Source organism: Pseudopodoces humilis, chromosome 14, assembly GCF_049639895.1.
Source record: "Pseudopodoces humilis isolate 2021_Gansu_Grassland_sample_001 chromosome 14, ASM4963989v1, whole genome shotgun sequence".
NCBI lineage: Eukaryota > Metazoa > Chordata > Aves > Passeriformes > Paridae > Pseudopodoces > Pseudopodoces humilis.
The window spans coordinates 17,087,220-17,109,747 of NC_142213.1; the positions used below are offsets into that span (position 1 = coordinate 17,087,220).

Consider the following 22,528-nt stretch of genomic DNA (forward strand, 5'->3'; position numbering starts at 1 on the left):
ACACCCCCAAAATATCCCAAACAACCCTCAAACCCAAAAATATTTATCACATTTGGAGGATCATCTTCAGGTTTGCTTTGTTTGGAGTGAAACACTACTATACCTGCTCTGTTTTAATTTGTACACTGTCACAACAGTATCCAAACACCTTCCCACATGAAAACCTCCCCTGAGGGTCCTGAGGACTACAAGATAATGTGTTTTCCTGGCTTAGTTACTGAGAATTGTGATGGTTCACATTACAAAGGTTGGACAAATATGAAGAAACCAACATCTGCACGCTTCGTGTTTGCTTTGGACATTTTGGTTTATAAGAATCTTTTTCACCCTGTATATGTGGCTGCAGTTTCTACATAACTACCTGCATCTGGTTTGGTTAATGATTAAAATGTTATGTATATTTCTATTTTATATACCCTAAACAAACAAATGTGTGCAGTTTGGTGAGAGCAGGATGGTGATTCCACTACAGACAAAGGGCACTACACAGAGGTGGCAAAGAAACAGGGAACAGCCTCAGCACAGAAACTCAGCCACTTGTAGTGAAAAGAACATAATTGATGTCCTCCACAGATCTAGAAAAATGGGGGATCTGAAATCATTTATTCACTCAGAAGCAGCTCCATAAGATGAAGCCACTTAGGGGCTGTGGCCACAGTTGAATTCTTTGTCAATAAATTCCCCTTAGACACTAACATGTCATTTTCATGGTAACTGAACTGCTCTGCAAGGGAATATTTGTAGCTGGAAATGAAGGGAGGAGGGAGGAATTAAGGCCAGTGAAACAGGAGAAAAACCCTGATTTTCAGGTTCACCAAGAAGCTTTGGAGCTCTCTCTGCTTTCATGATAACAGGAATCACTTTCCTAGGTGAGGAATAGTTATTTCCTTGGATTGAGCATTAGGGGTTAATGCAATACAAACAAGAAAACTAAGTAAAATGAAGTATTTTTTTAACATTTGGAATATTTCTTTCAGGCCATTTTTCTGTGAAAGAAAATCTGTGTAGGTGGAGAATGCACTTAGCTCCTTCAGGAAAGATGATGTGCTCCCATGCTAAGGCACTAACTTCCCCTAGCAGAAACTCAGAAAAACCCTACAGTCAATTCCCCTCTAATTAAGACAGCTCTCACAAGTCACTACTGTATACAATAATTTGTAATATTAAAGAAACCAAGCAGTGTATTTAGATACTTGATGGCCAGAGGTCTGTTCAGAGTTATATTTCCACTTGATTGTGACAAATGAGCCACAGGAGCTAAGGGCCTTCAGTAATAAACACTCTCTTCACACACTTATTTTTGGAACAAACTGCTCTTTTTTTCCTTTGTACTGTGCTAGAATTTTTCTCTGTAAAACTCTGTTTTACATGCAGGGTAAAAATAAAAGGCTGAATCACATTCCAGAGATCCCTTTCACATTTAGGATGGCTGTTCTTCAACCAGAAAAACCCACTTTGGGCTAATCCATTAATATTTACTGATGCAGACTATTTACATAAAGTCCCATCAAGTTAGGGCATTTCTAGGAACGGGAAATAATTTTCCATGCAATTTCATCAGAAAGATTTCAAGAAATTCCAGCTTTTAAAGATTACAGGAGTACTGTGTTTAATGTTGGTGAGAAAACTTAGTTCAATTAATCTACCAAAATCATCCTTTAATAATTTCTCTGAGCATTTATTTTATAGTTTTGTTACTCTGCATAAGGGCAAGAATTTTTACTACTGTTTTACTGCTTTACAGCTGTATAAATTCAGGCATTTGTTTGTAAGTTGTAAAAGGAGTTTTAGTTTTGTTCTCCTTAGGAGATCACAGCTGCTTCACTCACAGCGATTAAAAAGGATTTCTAGTAACAAGTGACAGAATATTATCATATTATTATAATCATAATATTAGAAATATTATCAAATCACCTTAAAACTTGTGTTTTAGACATAACTAAATGAATTTTCTGTATGGACAACCGCTGTACAGAAAACAAGAGGGAATGGATTTATTGGCACTTCTTGGAGATGACTTTCAAGACTACAAAAACCACAGAGAAATAAAATCACCCTAAATGCATGCTAATAAAACTTCACACCAACACTCACAATTGATGCTCTTTCTCTCCCCACATTGATCCAACCAATCAAGAAAGAAAAAGAACTTTGAATGAAAACACAAAATACATTCACTGAAATTCCCAAGCTGACCTGTACTTCAGCTGGGAATGTTATAGACTCATATTGAACAACACATTGTGCTCCTCACACCCCTCAGGCCAAGCCCTGCAGTCCCTCACCAGTTCTGTCACACAGCTCCTCCTCTGCCTTCAGCTGCTCCAGAAACTTCTGCAACATTGCCATCTCACCCCCATTACCATTAATCCCTATTTTTCCTGGTTTTGCCCAGGATCAGACTCAGGAACACGAGTGAGACCCGAGTTACACCTGGGTGATGGAGGCAGGGGATGCTCACCTCTGCATATATAAATAAACATAACCAGAGAATTACTCCAGCTTGGAAAAAGCCTGTAAGACATCGAGGCCAAGCATTCCCCAGCACTGCCAAGCCCACCCTGCCCATGGCCCCACACAGCTACAACCCCACCCCTGCTTTCAACCCTTTCCATGAAGAAATTCATCCCAATGCCCAATCTAAGCCTCCCCTGGAGCAGCCTGAGCTGATTTCCTGAGCCAGGGGTTGCTATTCAGAGTCACCTACCTGTATGGGGCTCAATAGAAAAGTAAGGCTGTCCTTCCAGAATGCTATAAACCAGCTTGGCACTGTTTCCATACACTGGATCATCTGCATCTGTAGCTGTTACTTTAGTAACAAAGGTGCCTAAATAGAAAGAATACACACAATTAATGTTTACACTCACTAGGAATTTGCATATCTTATTCAAAAACTAATTTGAAACAAAAATTCATTTCCTTGTGAGCTGTATAACAATAACAAAAGAAGGAAAAATATCAGTAACAAGTTAAAATATTACTTGTGGAACAGAAACAAAACATTTTCCTTCAAGCTGCTTTGTGCCAGCAGCCTGAATTTCTGGGTAGAATAAAAGCCCTTTTAGTATCTGTATTATTTAAAGTTTCTTTGTAGAATGCATTTAAAGCTACCTGATACATCTGTGTAGACTTCAGCATTTGCAAAGGAAACATATCAAAGGGATACAAAACACAAGGTTAATAATACAGTATAATATGTTGCATTAAAGACTTGCAAACTCACATTTGAAAGAACTTTGCCAAGTTACAGAGACCAGATAGAAAAACAATAATAAAAAGGGTTCTTTTTTCTTCCCTTGGCTTGCAGCCATGATAATGATTTGATGTGGCCACAGTGACAGAGTTGGGACAACAGCAATTGTCTCTGAAATGAGTCTCTGCCACTCAGGGGGCCATTGTTCAGCCAGAGTTATAAATTCCATACTCTGACAGAAAATAAATAGAAAAAAAAAAAAATAAGGAAATTACCCTTTTTATTTCTTAGACAACATAGCACTTGCCATTTCTGTAAGAAGCAAAATGGAATGAAATTCAGCTGTTTGCATTAAGGTTGCTGCAGAGAGGTTTTTTTGGCTGACATAAAAGTATGATGGCATTAATTAGGTTGACAATAGAGACAATATCTACAGAGGGAGAGAAAGCAAGAGAAGGAGAAAGGTTAAAGGCTGAATTACGTTCAGAAAGGAAAATAATTACAGCACCCACCAAAAACCCCCAGTTCTGGATATGTCAATAAAAACAGCCTCTGGTTCCTTCTCAGCCTTGGTGTGCTGTGAATCCTGATCCCTTCAGGACAGCAGAGCAAAGGGAAGGAGATCCCTTTGGCACAGCCTTGGTCCTTGCCCTGTGCTCCCTTTTCCTCTCTCCCTGCAGTTTTGTGGGTTACAGCACATGGAAATTATTTAGAGAAATGTTTGGATATCTAGATATAATTTTCATGTGACCCATTTCACTCTTTCCCACCTGGCCACTTCAAACAGCAGATGTGGGGCTAGGTTTTGGGAGAGCAGGATTTGGGAGGGTGGAGAACACCTCTCTTAGGGAGTACAAGCTCTGCAGAGACTGAAGTAGGTTTGCTATGTGGAACTGATGGGATAATTCCCAGTGAAGGGAATGTGGGTTGCAGAAATACATCTCACTGGAGAAAAAAATGGCTTTGGCTGGTATTGGCCATTTATCTTTTGTGTAAATTTACCCATTCTTACAGGAGAGAATATCAGCAAAGGGAGGCAGAGGAGAAGTGTCCCCTCAGCATCTCTCCTGGGCTCAGCAGGGGCCAGAGGAGTCCTGCAGCTGGTGCACATCCCGTGGAAAAGGAATATTATGTCACATCTCTTTCTGACAGATGCTTGCTGAGCCTGTTTTATAAATATGCAAACTGTTCATGTTTTGAAGCTTAACTGCATTTGATGTTGAAAGGTGATCTCATACCTAACCTTTAACAGAATCATTTCTAACCTGTCATGGGGCCTGAGAAATGGGCTTTATCCTCAACTTGGTGCTTAGTTTGTAAGGAATTAACATCAGAAATGTATTGTCTGCCTCATGACAACAACCAGACAGTGACAGACAACTCCTGGCTGCTCTGAGTGGAAATGATAAAGGGGACAGGTGACACACCTGGTGCCCAGCCCCATGGCAAGTTCAGCAGCTTCAGCCTACAGGTGACATCCTCCCCAGCCCAGCTGTACCTCCCCTCTCTGGAAATCCCAGCATATCCCTGAACATCCCAGCACATCCCAGCACATCCCTGAACATCCCTGAACATCTCAGCACATCCCAGCACATCCCAGCACATCCCAGCACATCCCTGAACATCCCAGCACATCCCTGAACATCTCAGCACATCCCAGCACATCCCAGCACATCCCAGCACATCCCTGAACATCCCAGCACATCCCAGCACATCCCCATGTCCATCACCCTGTCCCAGGGCACCACCAGCCATGAATGCAGGCTCACAGCTTCCTTCAGCTGGATCCAGGCTGAAGGAGCAGCTGATGTGCTTGTTTCTGAGGCTGCTATCATAAAACTTGTGGTTTGTAATCTCCTAAATCAGAAGAGGTTTGTGAAGAACATCACACAATGGGACAGGGCTGGAAAAAGATAAGGCTCATCACAAAGTGGAAATTTTACTTGAGTATTTTATCTAGATGGCTTCATTTTTCTTCCATTATATACTTTATATAAAAAAGGAAAATAAAAGAAATAAAACTGTTGACTTCTTGGAGATTGTGTTTGATTTTCCTAGCTGGCTCTCATTTCAAAGGCCTTCAGAAATAATTACATTGCTTGTTTAGAAAGATTTGATATATAATTTCTATTCTTATCTTACTTCACTTGAGAATTCCTGAAGACTTTCTATAGATATTTATTTCAAGATTCCCAGACTTGAATGGATATGCTGATTCTTTGATAAGCACATTCTTTATCCTAAGTGTTCATTAGACCTAAAGTTGAATACACCCTAATAAAAAGAGTTAATCAGTGTCTAACATTGCTTCCAATCCTGGTGCTCAGCTACCAAGATTTTCTTCTTGTGATATAAAATGATTCCATCACTTATTGAGACCCCAAGTTCAACTGAAGTATATAAATATATTAAAAATACATGGGTAATATGTGTGTCAGTATTTTCAGTTAAAATACACATAAGGCAGGGGGAAAGGCATGATGTTCTTCTTCTTTCCCTTACAGGTCACTTGAAGTGTGATTATCATCTCACCTAGTAAAATTAATGAAGGGAATGGACACCTGAAATACTCTCCTGCCTCCTAGAAATCAGTTTTTTCCCCATCCAGTCTCTGCCACTCAGCACTGCATTTCCAACCATCACACACCCTTCTGAGGCCTGTCAAATCCAGCCATTTGCTCCCAACAATCTTACTGATGAAAATTGTTTAGGGAAGATGTGAGTGATCATGAAACAGAAATTAAAGAAATTGCTTCCACTACTGAAATTAGTTAAGCTTTGGCATAGTTTAAATTTTATCACCTTTAATTTGATGGGGTTTTTTTTAATTTTTTTTTTTCTTCATGCCTTGAGTCAAATTTTCTGCAGGTGTGAAACACGCTACATTATGTTATTCACACTGGCAATAATCAGGATATTTAGGAGCAAACCCTGCTCTCTCTGCAGCTGCAGGTGATGCTGCTAAATCAGTGATGTCCTGGTTCCCCTGCGATGTGCTGAGAGCTCCCATGGAGCAGCCAATCCCCTGCCCACAGCTGACCACAGATTTGGAGAAATGATTGATTCCTGATGGTGAAAAACAATGTAAGGAAAAAAGGAACTCACAGTCACCATGGCTGTTTTTAGCCAACCTCCACACCAGAACTCTCCAAGCTTTGGATTATCAATATTTAAGCAGGGTTTTACTCCATTACTGATGGAGTTATAAACTACATGCACATAAGTATTTTTTACAAGCACAATGAGCTTCAAGTTTTAAAGATAAAAAGTTTGCATTGAAAAGGCTGTAAGAATGCAGGGAAAGGCATTTGTTGAGTAAATGCTCTTGGAAAAACAACATTCTGGGTTCTGCTCAGCAAATCAACTGCTAAGGTTTCTGTTTGTGTTTAATTTTGACTGCATTTGGCTTGTGTTTGTTTCTTTGTCAAGGCTACAACAAACTCATTTAGCCAGAGACTATAAATTTGAAATGGTGCCATTTTTATAAGCAAGCCACTATTGTAGTCCGAGTCACTGTTGTCCTAATTACAATAATATTGCTGTTTTATATAATCTGGCCCAACAACATAATCACAGTTTCTTTTTTCTTTATGTACCTAACGTTGCCTTATTTAAACCAAATCCTTTTTTTTCTTTTTGAGACATGAAGCAAATTTTAAGATGCTCTGTTGAAAAACTTTGTGTGTTTTTTCCTCAGGTAAAATTTTGCAATGCTAATGACCCTTAAATATGGATTTAACCACCATAAATATAGACTGCACAGAGATTCAACAGATTTTAATTAATGAACACTTCTAATGTGCTTTAACCATTAGCCATTGCTGATTGTTTTACTCTGTCAGTGTCAGATTGTTTTACTCTGTCTTTACAACAGGCCAACAATCAGAGACACAATTAACAACAGAACTATTTTTATATGGCTAGGTGAGAAAACCTGTGTTTGCTGGCAAAGTAAGATTAAAAACCATCATGAAAAATAAGATGTGTGCGCTCAGCTAGTGCTTTTCTGTTGTTTTGGCTGTGTTTTTATGTGCAAGTCAGGGTACAGATTCTGCACATTAGTCAGAAAGAAAAATGCATATGCCGCCACAGGGAGAAAGCAAATTCTTTTGGTGTGGCAATGAAATGTGAGTATTGGGGGGGAAAAAAATTCCAAAAAATCAAATTTGAATGTTCTAGAGGAGGTAATGCATAGTTGGTGCCAAGAATTTACATGAATCCATATTCAGTGAACAACCATTTTGTAATGGCTGGCAAAAATAAATAAGGTGACCATAATGAAACCTGGTGGGACCATGTTTTCTCATCTTCTCAGGGACTTCTGGGGCATTTGCTTTTTATTATTATTTTTGGTTTTTTGGGGTTTTTTTTTCTTTTCTGATGCCCTTTTTGGTCTCACTCACTCTTCCTCTCCTAATCTTCCCAAATCTTCACAGGCTGAACTCATAATTTCATTCTGAAGATCTGATTACCAACCTGATGGGGCATTAGCAGAGCATTTGCATGACAAAGCCTGGCCATTATTTACCAGCTCTTTTGTTTTCTAAGAGGATCCTGTGCTTCAAAAACCTTCAGCTGGTTTTGGAGCTGGGCTGATGGAAGCCCTGCTGCCAGGGGTGGTCACACAAAGCATTGTTTGTACCCAGCAGGTCAGATAAGCATTCTTTCCAAAATGAAGCCTTTTCTTCACTGTCCTTCTTCGCTATAATCTCACAGGTAGCATGACAGTTGTTGTCATGGTAACAATTTTTTATTGAATAAAACTGCAATAATCTCATAAAAACCTGCATAACTTCTTGACATGTAAATTATTACTGCCTCAAAGCTGAAGGAACTTATTCTTATTTGTTTTTCATTGTTGCTGGGTTTTTAAATGCAAAAACATAGTTTTAAGCCTTATCATCCTGCATTATTGCATTAGACCATTTCTAAACACAAAATCTATGAATTAGAGGTTTCACTAACCAAATAAAGAAAATGTATTTGAAATAGGAATCTGTTTAAAGCACTACAGAACTTGTTAACATATGCAAATTACCCACATAAAATATCATTGCAGATCTTGGTGTTCATGCAGATATATAAATACATACACACACATAAATTGTGGGGATGTTGCGTGAGTGTTTAAGGATTGTTTTGCAGATCACAAGTTATTATTTCAGCCCTAGCTTCTGCACCTGTATTTGAATGTATTTTTATTCTTTTTAACAGGTGCTTCATTGCCAAAGCCCTGGGAGTCCAATGTGTGGATCAGATCTCACAGTGCAGGAAGGTTCTCTCCCCAGAGACCCCGAGAGCCAAGTGCCAGGAAAGACAAACACAGACAGAAGAGACACAAGGAGGTGTTGGACTGGATGATCCTTTGAGGTTCTGTTCCAAGCCAGGAATTCTGTGATTTCATGATTCTGTGAGGAGAGGATGTAAATCCCTCTGGGAAGCAATGCTGCCAGCACATGGTGCTGCTGCTGCCTGACCTACAGAGCCCACAGCACCTCAGAACCATGGAAAATGCCAAGGACACCTTTGGAAACAGATGACACAGGGCTTGGGTGAGTTTTTCAGGTCTTCCCACAACTAGAGGAAAGCATGTTAAAAAAATAAATTAATTAAAAATCTGCTTTTTAAGTGTCCAGCACACCCTTAATGAACAAAAAAATGAGGCAATAGATGGCACCCTAAGCAGAGATAAAGGATAGAGATACAGGCCAGAAGAGTCCACTGGGGGAAAAATGGAGAACTTGTGCTTGCCAAGGAAGGCCAACATGCATCCTGCTGTTTCTGTGGCAGAATCCAATATGCAATCATTTCTAGAGGCAGAAATGAGAAAGAAAATTTGTGTATGTTACAGATGCAATAGTGGTGTGTTGGCAATAAGAACCACATAAATACACAGATACAACACTTCTCTTTATCTTCTGCAATGAGAAAAACAACAAAAGCTTTCTTACAATGAGAAATTGTACAAGGAGGAATAGCTTCCCAAGGGAAATAACAGAATCCTCCTCAGTGAAGAGTTCACTCTCTTGCACAGGATGCTGGAATAATGTATTCTAAGGGAAAACCCTAGAAAGACAGGAAGATTAACTAATAGGGTAATTTGTCTTTCCCAGCTGTAATTTATTTGACTCTAAGTAGTGAAATAGTGTGATGCTGTCATGATCTTGTTTATGATGATTAAGGTAAGGAAGAAGGAAAAGAAGGTTATTCACACAACTCAGTTTTAGGCTCTACTGGCTAAATTGGATACCTAGCTGCACCAGCTGCCTGCTCTACCTGAGGGAGGAAGACAAAATCATCCTCTCCTGGAATCCTCCTTTTTTGGCTGACCAGAGAGGAACAGAAATTAAATTGGCCAGCTAATGTGAATGCCAAAATTTCAATCCTGTGACTCCTCTCTTTTGTGGATGTACCCAAAACAGACCACCCCAATCTCTAATTTCAGGAACAGCAAGCCTGTAAACCTGACACTCCAGACAAGGAGAACCTTGCAAGAAGTTTGGGTTTGTTTACATTAAATTCTATCATAGAATCACAGAATCACAGAACCAGTGAGGTTGGAAAAGCGCTCCCAGGCCACGGAGTCCCAGCTGTGCCCGATGCCCACCTTGTCCCCAGCCCAGAGCTCTGAGTGCCACCTCCAGCCCTTCCTGGGACACCTCCAGGGATGGGCACTGCAAAGCTCCCTGGGCAGCCCCTGCCAAGGCCTGAGCTTCCCTTGCCATGGGCAAATTCCTGCTGCTGTCCACCCTGAGCCTCCCCTGGAGCATTTTAAGGCCATTTCCTCTTGTATGTATCTCTGAATAAATACCTGTGTGCACTTTATACTCATATAGACACCTGTAAACACTTTCTGAAATAAACTGCAGCTGATACAGTTCATATTTTGTTTTTAATATTAAACATGAGTGACAAAACATTACTTGCTTGTTTTGCCACTTTGTTTTATATAACTAGTTGAATGTAATGTCACTGAAATGCACAGAGAGATTTTTCAGTACTTTACAGACCTATTTGAAATAGCAGATCCTACCCTAAAGAATTGGTGATCTAAACCAAAGGTTTTAGCACCTAAAAATCTGGTTCAGTGAAAGAATCTGAAAGAATCCATCAACTTGGTCTATAATAAATCATGTAGCGCCACGCAGGAAAATGCAAGAAGCTGTTTCTTGGTTCCAACAGAAAAATATTCCTTTCATACCTTTGATACATTAAGTGATGTTTAGCTCCATAAGCAGAAGAGCTATCCAGACTGTTTCTCCCAAATATTACATATTTCTCTCCTGCAGTAGATAGTTTAGGAGGTTAATAAAACCCTTAAAGAATGTTAATGTCATGCAGTACATGTTTGAGTCCAGATCTCTGCACAAACGCATGACCTACCACACGTAACACAACAGTGTTTGTGCAGATTGCTCGTGTGCCGTTTTAAGGACTTCTTATCATGTGAGGGAAATGGGAAAAACATATTGTATGCAAATGTGTGACTGCAGAAGTATGAGAGGAGCTGGCTATGCCTGGAGAAAAAGGCTGTGTGAACACGCAGGGAACGGAGCGAGCTGGCAGCCCCGCACCTCGCAGCTCTGTAATGAGGGCTGGAGGAAGCGTGCCTGGGAAATCTAATCAACTGCAGATTTTACCATTTCTTGTCTGCATAAACTAATTGTTTTGGAACTCTGATGCTGCCTCTTTCACATAACATTTGGAATCAGAAGTACTTTGCAACAGAAATACATATTCAGATTTTAGGGATGTGGATTCCTCCCTGGCAATTATCCTGGCTGATGTTACCTGGGTTTACCTGTGTGGATCTAACAAGAAGGCACCTTCTGCCTTTTCAGTTTTAAGGCTGGCAGTTCTTTCTTGCTACAACTTATGAGATGGTGCCATCAGAGAGCCTGCAGGTATTCCTTTGCAAATTCCCCTGGGTGGCTGTTTGTTAGGATTAGTACACGGTTTGAAACATCACAGGCAACAGCAGAAGGGTAAAATATATTTTATGTTTGGCTTAAGGAATTATGTTTTCCTTTCATGCTATTTTTTTATATTCTCCCTTTAGATATCCCCCTCGCTATAGAATATTAATTGATATTTGTGAGAGAAATGGGAAATAGCTCTTCTTCTGTTCAGGACTTTTTGAAAGACTGCTTGTCTCTAATCAATTGACTATTTCATCAGCATTCATTCTGTGAGGTCCCCAGGCAAAGGCAGTAAAATTGGATGATCACTGTACACTGTATTACCAAGCAGAAAAAAAAGGTGCCATAAGTCTTGCTGATTCCAATGGAAGTTTCAGGTTATGCTCAGGTGTATTGTAAAAAAAATAGAAATAAATAATAAAGCAGCCTAGGCTGTTTACTGCAGAAATTCTTTCATTTCTGACTTTGTGTGGTGAGACTGGAAAGTGGCTGATATCACCTTGCAGCTTTGGGGCTCTGCTGGCTCTGCCTGGGAGAGCCTGGAGTGCCAGCCAGTAACCCAGGGCACAAAAGCAGGGTATGAAATCTTGTCCCCCAGGGCACTGTGGGGCCAGCAAAAGGCAGCAGAGCCCTTCTGGGCCCCGGGGAAGGGACACAGCACAGCCAGCTGCTCCCTGGGCCCATTCCCAAGGAAGCTGTGCTGACAGCACAGACAGCTGTGAGCTCTTCTCATGGGAAACCAAGAGCTGCACATTCAGCATTTCACCAAAAACAGAGGAGCTAGCTCAGGGCAGGGTGGGGAATGACCAGTGCCAGAGAAAAAAAATGGATTCTGAATTGCATCTCATTTTGCCAAATATCAAGTGTGTCCATCAGAGAGATGTCTAACACAGGCTGCTTAATGAAGAATTTGAGGGGTATTGGTCTCTGATGTTCTGAAGCCAAGTCTTTGTGTTAGCAGAGGAATAGAAATTACAGTAATCAAAGTTTCTGTGAAAATATTACCACACTGAACTTTATTTTCTGACCTAGAACTTTCTACCTTGTGGTGAGACCTCGTCTACATTTCCTGTGATTGAGAAAGGTGAGATCCTGCTGCAGGCCAGTTCTGTGGCATTTCACATAGCACCAGTCTGGCAGGAACCTGTGCTGCTCTACTTCCTCTCATCCCTCTGTTTTCCACTTAGCCATCATCCCCTGGCCATCAAACAGGCTTATGTCACCAGCCAAGCTGCTTAGAAAAATGAGATAACGTAATTTCAAAGCCTGCAAAACCAAACCATACCACTCTTTGAAACACCTTTTTTTTTATTTCCTTCAGAATTTTACATTTGGGGAAATTGTGAGAAATCCATGCTGAGAATAGATTTAAACTTGTAACCAGAGGAGAATGCATCAGAAACCTGAGTCAGAGACTTATTTTCACACAGTCACAGAACACAAACACGATGACGCATTTGATATGGACAAATGGAAGCGACCACAAAGGATTTCAGAAGCAGAATATCTGCAACAAGAACAAGATGCTTGTGACTAGGAGGCAAGAGAAAAAACCACAGTAAGACAGATTCTTGTAGGTACAAAGGACATTCACCTAAGACTGCCAAAATTTCCTCTGCTCTGCCATCACATGATCAACATGTGGCAGCTCTGTCTGTCTGTCCTCATCCCAAACCAGGAACATCACAGGAAGATGGATTTCTCTATTTGGAAGTACTCCAGAAGGAACTCTGTCTTCAGTTCTGATCCCAGCAGATTTTTCCTGCAGAGTTTATCTTCACTATGTGTCATCTGCACAACTTTTCTTTGTGCCAAGGGAATGCGTGTGTGCAAAAATGGGCAATTTGTGACAAATTTCTGCCAGTGAACGGAGAGGCAGAAAAGCAGGGTTTGTCTAAGAAACCAGCACACATCAGTAGCTCCACACCCTGCACAGCTGAGTCACGTTTGCTCCTAAGGACCAGACAGTGTCTCCAGAACCTCAACACTCAAGTACTTCCTGCCATAGGCACAAACTACTTGGAGCAATCCCACTGATTTTGGTAATTCTGTGTTGTCAATAACTGGTTTAGTACAATAGGACAATTATAGAGGGGGATAACTAAAGGGTCAGCCTATAAACCCCTAAAGAATATTAATTGCATCATGGTCCTCAAGCCCATAATGACCACGTAAGAACAGTACAGAAAGATAATGACATTTTTGATCAGGCCTCGTGAGAAATGAAAAGCACAAAAATAGCAGCACATGCTCAGAACTGTGTTTTCTCGAGGCTCAACAGCCTGTTGGGTTAAGGAGCAGTCAGCCAGCCCTGGTGCTGAATGTTCTGAGCCCTTCCTGAAGCTTGTGTGTGACCATTTTAAACACACACTCACCAAAGAAAACTCCCAGCTACCACAGCTGCTATGTGAGATTATACACAAGAGGAACAAGTGGAGGAACAAGACAACGCCTATATATATATATTTATATATATTTTTAACAGCTATTACACTCTTGCCATATTTTAAAACATCTGCTGGTTTTCCCCTAAGCTTCTGCACTGCCTTTGCATTTACCCTTTGGGCTAATTTGGAGTTGACCCCGGTGCTGCAGTCCCTTTACTCCACAATTTTGTGACAAACTATCATTGATTTAAGAGTCATGCTCAGTGCCTTAAAAATCAATGATGAAAACCCCAGCAAGTCAGTGTGGTTGATCTTGACAACATTTCAGGTCAGATTTTTATCACAACTTTCTGATTTTTCCAGTTATCACTATTCATGTCAGATGTTGTGTGTTGATTTCATACAGAGCAGATTTTGTCCTCTTGAAAACAATTTGTAAGTGGAAGAGAATGAATATCTTTGGGAGAACTGGAAAGCAAAGCTGCAGTAGGTACAGTGTGGTCCTAATACTCCTGGCTGGACAAAATAATTCTGCTCTGCTTTACAAAAAAAAAGATAGAATTTCTTATAAGCAATGGTGTAATCAAGGGCAAACATTCCTAAGTACATGTGTGTGTGCCAAAACTCAAAATTGATATTCTGACTCAATTGAAAGCCTAAACCCTTTCCAATAAAGACCTTTCATGGAAGCATTTAAGGACAAAACAAATTATTATTCTAAGCTTTTTCATATTGTTACTATTTTCAGGTGGCAAAGGCAAAAGCCTTTCTAGAGCAATGTCAGGCTGAATTCCACTGTGTGTACTTTATTCTACTTATGACTGTCACGAGAAGCCTTAATATTTGGAGATTATTAAAGTTTGTCTGTTTACCTTAATTCAGGCAAACTATGAGAGAATTCTCTTCCCTTATGGCTTTTGTTCTTTTTCCATCTGTGTCCTGTTTTATTTCACCAACACGTTTGTCACTCTGCTTCAGTCGTCTCCTGTCTTTCAACATGACACTCGCTGTCTAAACACTCCCGGCTTCTCTGAGAGCGAAATCAAGAGATTCACTCCTCATTCCTCTCCTGAAAAAAGGGATCCTAAAACTCTGCTGTCAGGAGACAACATCCACTTTGGCTCCCATTACCACCTCTCCACCTGTTTTGGGGAATTCGTGTATCTGTGTGTAGATGAGAAGGTAACACAGAAACAGAACATATTCAAGAGAGGGTGTGGGGTTTTTTTTTTCCCCTTTTCTTTCCTTTTTCTTTAAATAAGCTACAGAACTGGTTCCAATTACCCTTATGGTTCTTCTAAGCTTGTTCGTTCATTTATATAATAGTCTATCTTCACTGCAGGCATAGATACAGAGCTCATAGGAAAATGAGGAGAGAAAAAATATGGTCTTGGGGTTCTTACTCCCAGAAGTACAGACAAATTTATTTTTTTTTAAGGTTTTAACTGAGTTTCTACCCCAGTGTGCCCTTTTACGTTTAAAAGTGATTAAACAAGATTTACAGAAAAATTATTTCTTATTTGTAATATTTGCCATAATGAAGTAATTCCACAGATTTCGCTTTTTGATCTTTAATTCTTTAAGAAAATTAATAACATAATTAAAAGATTAAAGTTCACAGTTTCAGCAAAGAACATATTCTCCATATACACTATTAACTTCCACAAGCAAATTCATCATTTTTGGAGGTGGGGAACAGGGCTTACTGTGGTAGATTATGTAGGAATTAGAGTAAAAAAAATTCAATTTGGTTCTCAAAACTTTTTTTTTTTTTTTCTGGAATGTGCTGGTCTCTTTGCTCAAAGAGAGAAATAAAAGATTTCAGAATAACTCTGAGCACAGTGACGCGGCCGGCAGCGAGCGCGGGTGTGGGAGTGTGTTCTGCAGAGACAGCTGAGAAGTGAGCAGCTCTCCTCCCAGAGAGAGCTCCGGGTAATACTGATCCTCTTTGCACCAGGCAGCGGGAGGAGAGCCATGCAAATCCTTTTGTTTCGGCAGGGAAGCAGGATTTTCCAGAGAGCACCGAAACACAGAATAAAAACCACGCAGGGGAGCCGTGGCCGTGTGCGGCTCTGGGACGTTGGCATACACAGAGCCCCACATGGGCTGGCACACACTGCAGGTAGGGACAGAATCCCAGAACTGGCGTGGAAGAGACCCTAAAGCCCATCCATTCCCACCCCAGCCATGGCAGGGCCAGCTCCCAGTGTCCCAGGTGCTCCCAATGTCCAAGCTGGCCTTGGGCACTGCCAGGGATCCAGGGGCAGCCCCAGCTGCTCTGGGCACCCTGTGCCAGGGCCTGCCCACCCTGCCAGGGAACAATTCCTGCCCAAGATCCCATCCAGCCCTGCTCTCTATCAGTTGGAATCCGGTTGTCACATCCCCATAGTGTTTCATTCCAGTTCTAGATAGTCAAAGTAACACCTGACATTCCTATAACACATCTCTTCTAGCCAGGAACGTAAGACCAGGTCTAAGGTACCTCTTAGAAATACTTTATCTTGTTAGAACCTTAGAACAACGAAAGGTTAAAGCTCTCATCTGTATTTCATGCATTGCCTTCCTCTGAGGCCCAAAAATAAAATGCCTTGTACTGCATCCTCATTACATAAGTACTATATATAGGGAGCATATGAGCTTCTGTTTCAGAGCAGAAAATTGATATAAGCATTTTGAGGAAAGAAAAGGTTGAGTAGAACTTTGTTTTATCCTGAGTAAGAACACTGCCTAGTGATGCCTGTGTTGTACAAAAGTCAAGGCTGAAATTGGCAGTGGGTGGAGATCTCTGTAAGGGAATTAACTAAGTGGATAATGGAAGTGAAATGCTCTTAGAGGGGGAAAAATAATAAAAATTCCTTGAACTCTGTTCTTATAAACATTACAGAAGAGTTAATGCAATTTTAAGAGGACTAAAAAAAGCTTCAAAAAATTTGAAATCATTTACAGAGAATCATTTCCTTCATCTCTTGATATTGCTACCTGTGGATCAAGAGGAGAAAGCAGAAGGAAATAGTAACAGCAACATTAATGAAGGGTAACACTCTCATCCAGCCTTGACATTTGGTTCCATCAGAGATTAAAACACAGACTCCACTGCCTCTACTTCAGAGACTTTGCACCCATTCATGCCCCATGTAATGCAATCAGGAACATTCTCTGAGTTTCAAAGCAACAGAGAGAAATAGATTCTTTTTCTCAATAGAAGAGCAGGAGTGCAGGTTGGTGCTTCTGTAGAACAACAGCCTGGAAACCTGCACCCCCAGGAACGTCCTGTAAAACACAGGGAAGGGCCAGGGATCCTAAGGGATAAATGAGCAAATCTCCCAGAGTTCCAGGAACAAACCTCAGGCCTGTCAGATGATCTATTGCAAATCTCTAACATAGATTGCTTTAGTAATGGTAACAACTGTTTTATTGTCACAACATACTGGCTTTTGGACAAAACTCTTTCATGCAGCCTAACAAACCATAAGAATGTGGAGCTTTGTCATTTCAGAGGCAGTTCAGTGTCTCTCTTTTCCCCAACATGCTTGGGGAACAGGTGAAACATTTCCCCCTGGAGCCAGCCCCTTTCACTATTCCCTAAACTACATACAGCCATTGGCTATTTCTCCTACAATCGTCTATAATAAAGTTTGCCTAGATTGAGTTTTAACTTATAATTCATCTCTCATTACCTTTCTTCACATATTTCCCTCCTCTTTCACTCTTTCTCCAATTTTACCTCTCTTTTACTAATATTTCATCTTTTATTCTCTTTTATTCCCTTAGTCTCATTGCATTTGCCATCTTTTAAACCTCATGTTAATAATTAATTAAATTTTTATTCATCTCCTGATCAGTTTCCTCTCAAAGTTTTCATTTTGGTTTTTTGGTTTATTTTTTCTCCTCTTCTTTACAGTGAATACATCTTGGATGGGGGCCATGTCTTTATCACAGATTATAAATATGCAGACATAAATTATTTTTATAATAGGCTTTGTGATCAGAAACCATCTTTTCTTTTCTTGCATACATTTCTCTTTTTTTCTGTAGAATACTACATAAATCCCATTTACATAAGGAATGACAACATTCAATTTTCCTTCCTCCTTCTCTCACAACGCTTTGTTTTGGTTTGCTTTTCTTATTCTCATTTTATTTAATTAAGTCATTTGCTCACCTAGAGCTTGGCAGAAATATCTTCTGAAAGCAGATCCATATTATATTTGTGCTGCTGTATGAAAGTAACTCAGTGTATAAAAGCTATGGTTTAGCAAAAGAACTGAAATGCAGGCTCGAAAATTCACGCATCATTTTTGGCCCAAGCTTGTTCTTAGTTCACAATGAAGATATGAAAATCTGTTGGAGAAGAGTCGATTTCAAAGCTGAAGCCTGAGGTATGACCATGCAGACAGCACATCACACTTGGATTTGACAATGTCTCGGTGTAACTCTCTGTGCTGTGAGTGAGAGATGGTTCTGGCTCCTCACATTATTCCTCCTCTTTTTAGCTCAATAAGAAAGAGTGGTGTTTTTGAAACTTTGTGATAGCATGCTGCTTATTCCACAAAGTGCCTTGGCACTCCTTCAATTACCTTGCTTTGACAGATGTAGACAAATCACTGAAAAGCACATTATCCTCAACCTAACACTAAAATGCATTAGAATTTCCTCTGCATTTCACGGCCAGATTGTGATGCCTTTGCTTATGCTGAATTCTTATATTGCCCTAAAATGGATTCTCTTGGTTTGGTGGCTTTGCTTCCCTTTGGCTGCAGTGACAGCTGAAGATGATCCATGTGTGTCATAGGGACTGTCAATATCTGCCTCTGTAAGGATGTTCACTTGCAAACACAGGGGCAAACTATGCAGAAAATATTCTAATATATTAATCCATGAGGAAATGGATTCACACTAATCTGACAAAAAGAATAAATATAAGTAAAATATATTAAGAAGATTACGTTTTTCTCCTTTCTCTTTTCTGCTTTCACACAGTTAATTTCCCTTTTCACCATCTTTTTTCCACAGCTTTCTCTGCTTTTCCCTTCCATCATCCATGCAAATCCTGTGGCTAATTGGTTAAGTCCACTCTACAGCCAAACCATCAATTCCCAGACATAGCATCTTTCATTTCAATGTTTTTGCCTGATTACAGTTTCACTTAGAGGAAAACAAATAAGTATGTATCAATGCCCTGCAAGTGTAGGAAAACAACAAACAGATAATTAAACATCAACAAAATATCAATAGGATTAGAGCGTCATGCTGGAGCAAATCTTGATAAATCCTTCTCAATAACAATACTCTAACTGCAGTGTCAGAAGGGAAATATAAATTTAGCCCATTAAAGTGTTGTTGGACAAAGACACATTAATACAGCTGTTAGTCATTTCCTTACTACTGAGGGACTCAACTATTGTGCTGCAGATGAAAGCTCTGGCCAAGAAAAGATTTGCAAATATGCAAATGAATGCTAACAACATAATAAATACCTTATTATTCATCAGCAACTCAACAGCCTCCTGGCAGGGCCAGAGCTGCGAGCTGCTCAGACATACGTACCCACAACAGACATTTCTGGCACCGTGGCGTGGTAGGGGCCCTCCACAAACTCAGGAGCGTTGTCATTGATGTCCTGAACCTTAATGATGAATTCTGAGGGGGGCTCCAGGGGTTGGTTCGTGTCCCTGTCCACGGCCTGGGCTGTGAGGGTGTACTCTGCCTTCTCCTCCCGGTCCAGCCTCTTCATGGCGTGGATGTCTCCAGTCTTGTCATTGATCACGAAGATGGTTCCAGCTCCATCTCCTGACAGAATATACTTGATTTTGCTGCTGCCAGGGTCCAGGTCAGTGTGCAGCTAAAAGGGGATAAAAGAAACAATAAAGGCATTTTAGAGACAAAAAAAAACGTAAACACAGAATTTTGGTGGTTTTTTTTTTGCTTTGGTCTAACTATACATTTTGTCAGCTGTTCCTTTGTGCTTCAATGCCAGCACCAGTGATCCATAGCTCAGCTTGAATACACATGGAGAGCAAGCATTTGTATGCATACTAATCAAAAATGGATGCAATCATAGGCATAATTAGACTTTCTATTTAAAAAGCAGCTGTTATATATATTTTAAATCCCCATTCTAAAATGTAAATGCCTTCAGAACCATTATCAGCCCAAATGAACAAGTACAAAATGTCCTTAACCTATTAGATCAAAGGGTGAGGGAAGGGTTAACCATAACATATGTTTTAATCTAACTTCTTATTTTTAGTTATTACTTTGTGCTTATTTCCAGGTGACTAGAAATGATTGAACACTGGCATCTATGGAATCTTGTCACAGACAGCAGTCACAGAAATTAAGGAGTCTATCACAACTCAGATCTTTGCAGAACTTAAAAGGTTCTAAGATCTTTATTCTAAAAGTATGTGCCCTGGTAGAAGAACCCTTGCACACATCTTGCCATTCTCCTCAAATCCCTGTCAGGAAAAAAAAAAAAAATTGAATTAAATTTGTATTTGGCTTTTCAAAAAACAAGAGAGGATTAAAATAAACTGAAGCACTATGAGAAACATATTCTTTCTTTTGAATTTTTTTATTCATTAAAAACCTGAGGATAAAGGACTTCCACTGATTTTTTTGGTAGGCTCAGAACCAAATACTGGATATCAGATTATCTCCAACAATTTTTAAGTTGTGAGAGTGAGAGTGTGAATTGGTTGGATCATATGTATCACTGCCAACACATTCAGAAATAGAGGATAATAACTTGAATACACAGAAATAGGGGTTTAAATTCTGTTTACTGTTAGGTCTAACACACTCAATATGATCAATAAGAAGCAAATAACATCGTTAAAAGTGTAACTTGCATCTATTATTAATCTCTGCCTCACAAAAGACAGTCTGAAGGAAATAAGTACAACTTGCTTAGGTTGCAGCATGAGTTACAACCAGTACTAAAGACTTTTTCCTGTTTGCTCATTTTGTGCACACAGCTCAACAGAAGGTGTTGCTGGTTTCGCATTTAACTCACATTTGATAGCAGGGGTTGCCAGGGCCAGGCAGCAGCATCGTTTAATATAAGAGCTTGCATAAGGATATTAAAATAGGTGTGGAAAAAAGCCTTGAAACACCAGCTGTGGCCAAACCACAGGGAGATTCTTGTGTCACAAGAGGCTCTGTGGGTCCTTCTGTCCAGAATTGGTCACAAACAGCTCTATCTAAACTCCTCTGTTCGGGAATTCAGCTGTCCAAGAGCTTGGAAAACTCAAAGTTGTGTTAGCTGCAATGAGCACAGTGGACAGCAGCAGCCAGGGCTGATTTCCCCCTTGATCTGGTTTGTTACAGACACAAAATCCTGGCCACCAGTGCATTCCCTGCCCTGCAATAATGGCAGAACTCCCACGAACCACATGAGGTGTAAACTCATCCTCTCTGTTGTGCTGGGCAGCATTTTATTACACCAGCATTGTTTTAACAACTTTTCCGAAGCGCTTTAGCTGTGAATATGTATGACTCAATCCAGTTCACTCTTCCTACCCAGCCCACAGGAATGTACACAGAGATGTCAAGTGACAGCTGAGTCCCTTTTCCAAAAGTTCAGTCTGGTTTTCTTTTTGCACCTGCCATCAGCTCCTGCTTGAGAACAATCAGCTTCATTTACTGAGCCACTGCCTCCCCTCCTGGCTGATGTCACAGTTTGGTCTGCTCAGAAAGTTATCACAACTCCTTTTGCCTTTAAGATTATTATCCTTATGACCCTTATTTTCAGGGCCCCAGAGCCTGTAAAGATCAATCCAGCATTTGTGTTTTAAACAGATTGTTTATAATTTAAGCATCTGTTTGCTCCCTGAATAAATTCTATATGGCATTAACATTGCATATGAAGGTTTTGGCAGGATTTTCAGAGCTGAGTTAGAGTGATGTAATATCACAGCATTGTCTGGACACCCACAGCTCAGCAGAGGAACTGGGAACATCTCAGCTCACCCAGCCACACAACGAAATGCTATAATCTGAACTTTTAGGAATAAACCAGATATCCCACACAGACATTTGAGAAGGCTCAAACATTCTCAAATTTGCTATTTGCTAATAAGTAAGAGAGGCCGTCTATGTGATCTCTGGCTTTACCCATAATATCCAACAGCAGTCATGGTTTATAAATCACTTCTGGTAGATATTAATGCAGAGCTTTACTAGAACCTTTGCAGTTCTAGTAAGATACCAATACCCAAATGATAAAAATATCTATGATTACCATTAATTGTTTCCTCTAATAAATTAAATTCCATTGTATCAAAAGCAAGAATTACTATTTGCTATTCAAATATTGCTATTTGAAACACTATAAAGTGAAGGGCTAAACATTAAACAATGTACAATAGATAGGAGCATTTTATAATGTTAAATTAATAATATATATAATGTTAAATTAATTATATAATATATATAATGTTAAATTAATTTCAATGAATAATCTTAATTGAAATTAGGTGTGATTAGTGGAAGATCAGTTTTTTACCCAAAGATTTATAATGGCAATTCTTTTTTTTTTAAGTTCTTTAATAAAAAATCAAGACATAAAGGTGGCATTTACTACAATCTATGGAGAGCATCCAAACTGACTTAAATAATTAAAATATTTTTTCTGGGTTTTGAAGTCCTTACACTTTAATATCAATATAATATAACAAATGACCTATGGACGAGCCACTTCTTCAAAATCATTTTCTTGCTTAGATTTAAGATTAAGTCATCATTATCTCCTACAAAGTTATATCACAGACTGAAGTCTTAAGTCAGATAGCACAGCACTTTTCCCAAGTAATATTTCCTCTCTTCTACCAGACATGAATGATAATTTGCTGCAAGAGTCAAGCTTCAGCAAGCTGTGTTCGTGTGAAGGGTGAAGATCATTAAACACATAATTAAATAGGATCTAGGTGAATGATAGAAGGGCATAATGAATATGAGAAATGAATAGTGCTTTCTGCTCAAAAAGCCTCACAAATGTAAATATGAAACTGCTTTCCACATCTGCAGCT

At 39.8% G+C, this 22,528-nt stretch overlaps 1 protein-coding gene across 1 annotated transcript in view; it reads right to left on the bottom strand.

Annotated features, from left to right (window-relative positions):
* The window catches only part of CDH8 (cadherin 8), a 150,110-nt gene that overhangs the window by 75,200 nt on the left and 52,382 nt on the right, over positions 1-22,528 (bottom strand). Inside the window, exons 3-4 of the mRNA XM_088062164.1 lie at positions 19,047-19,341; positions 2,708-2,827 (exon numbers count right to left, since the gene is read on the bottom strand). Coding sequence (XP_087918290.1) covers positions 2,708-2,827; positions 19,047-19,341 — 415 coding nt within the window. The remainder of the gene's footprint in view (positions 1-2,707; positions 2,828-19,046; positions 19,342-22,528) is intronic.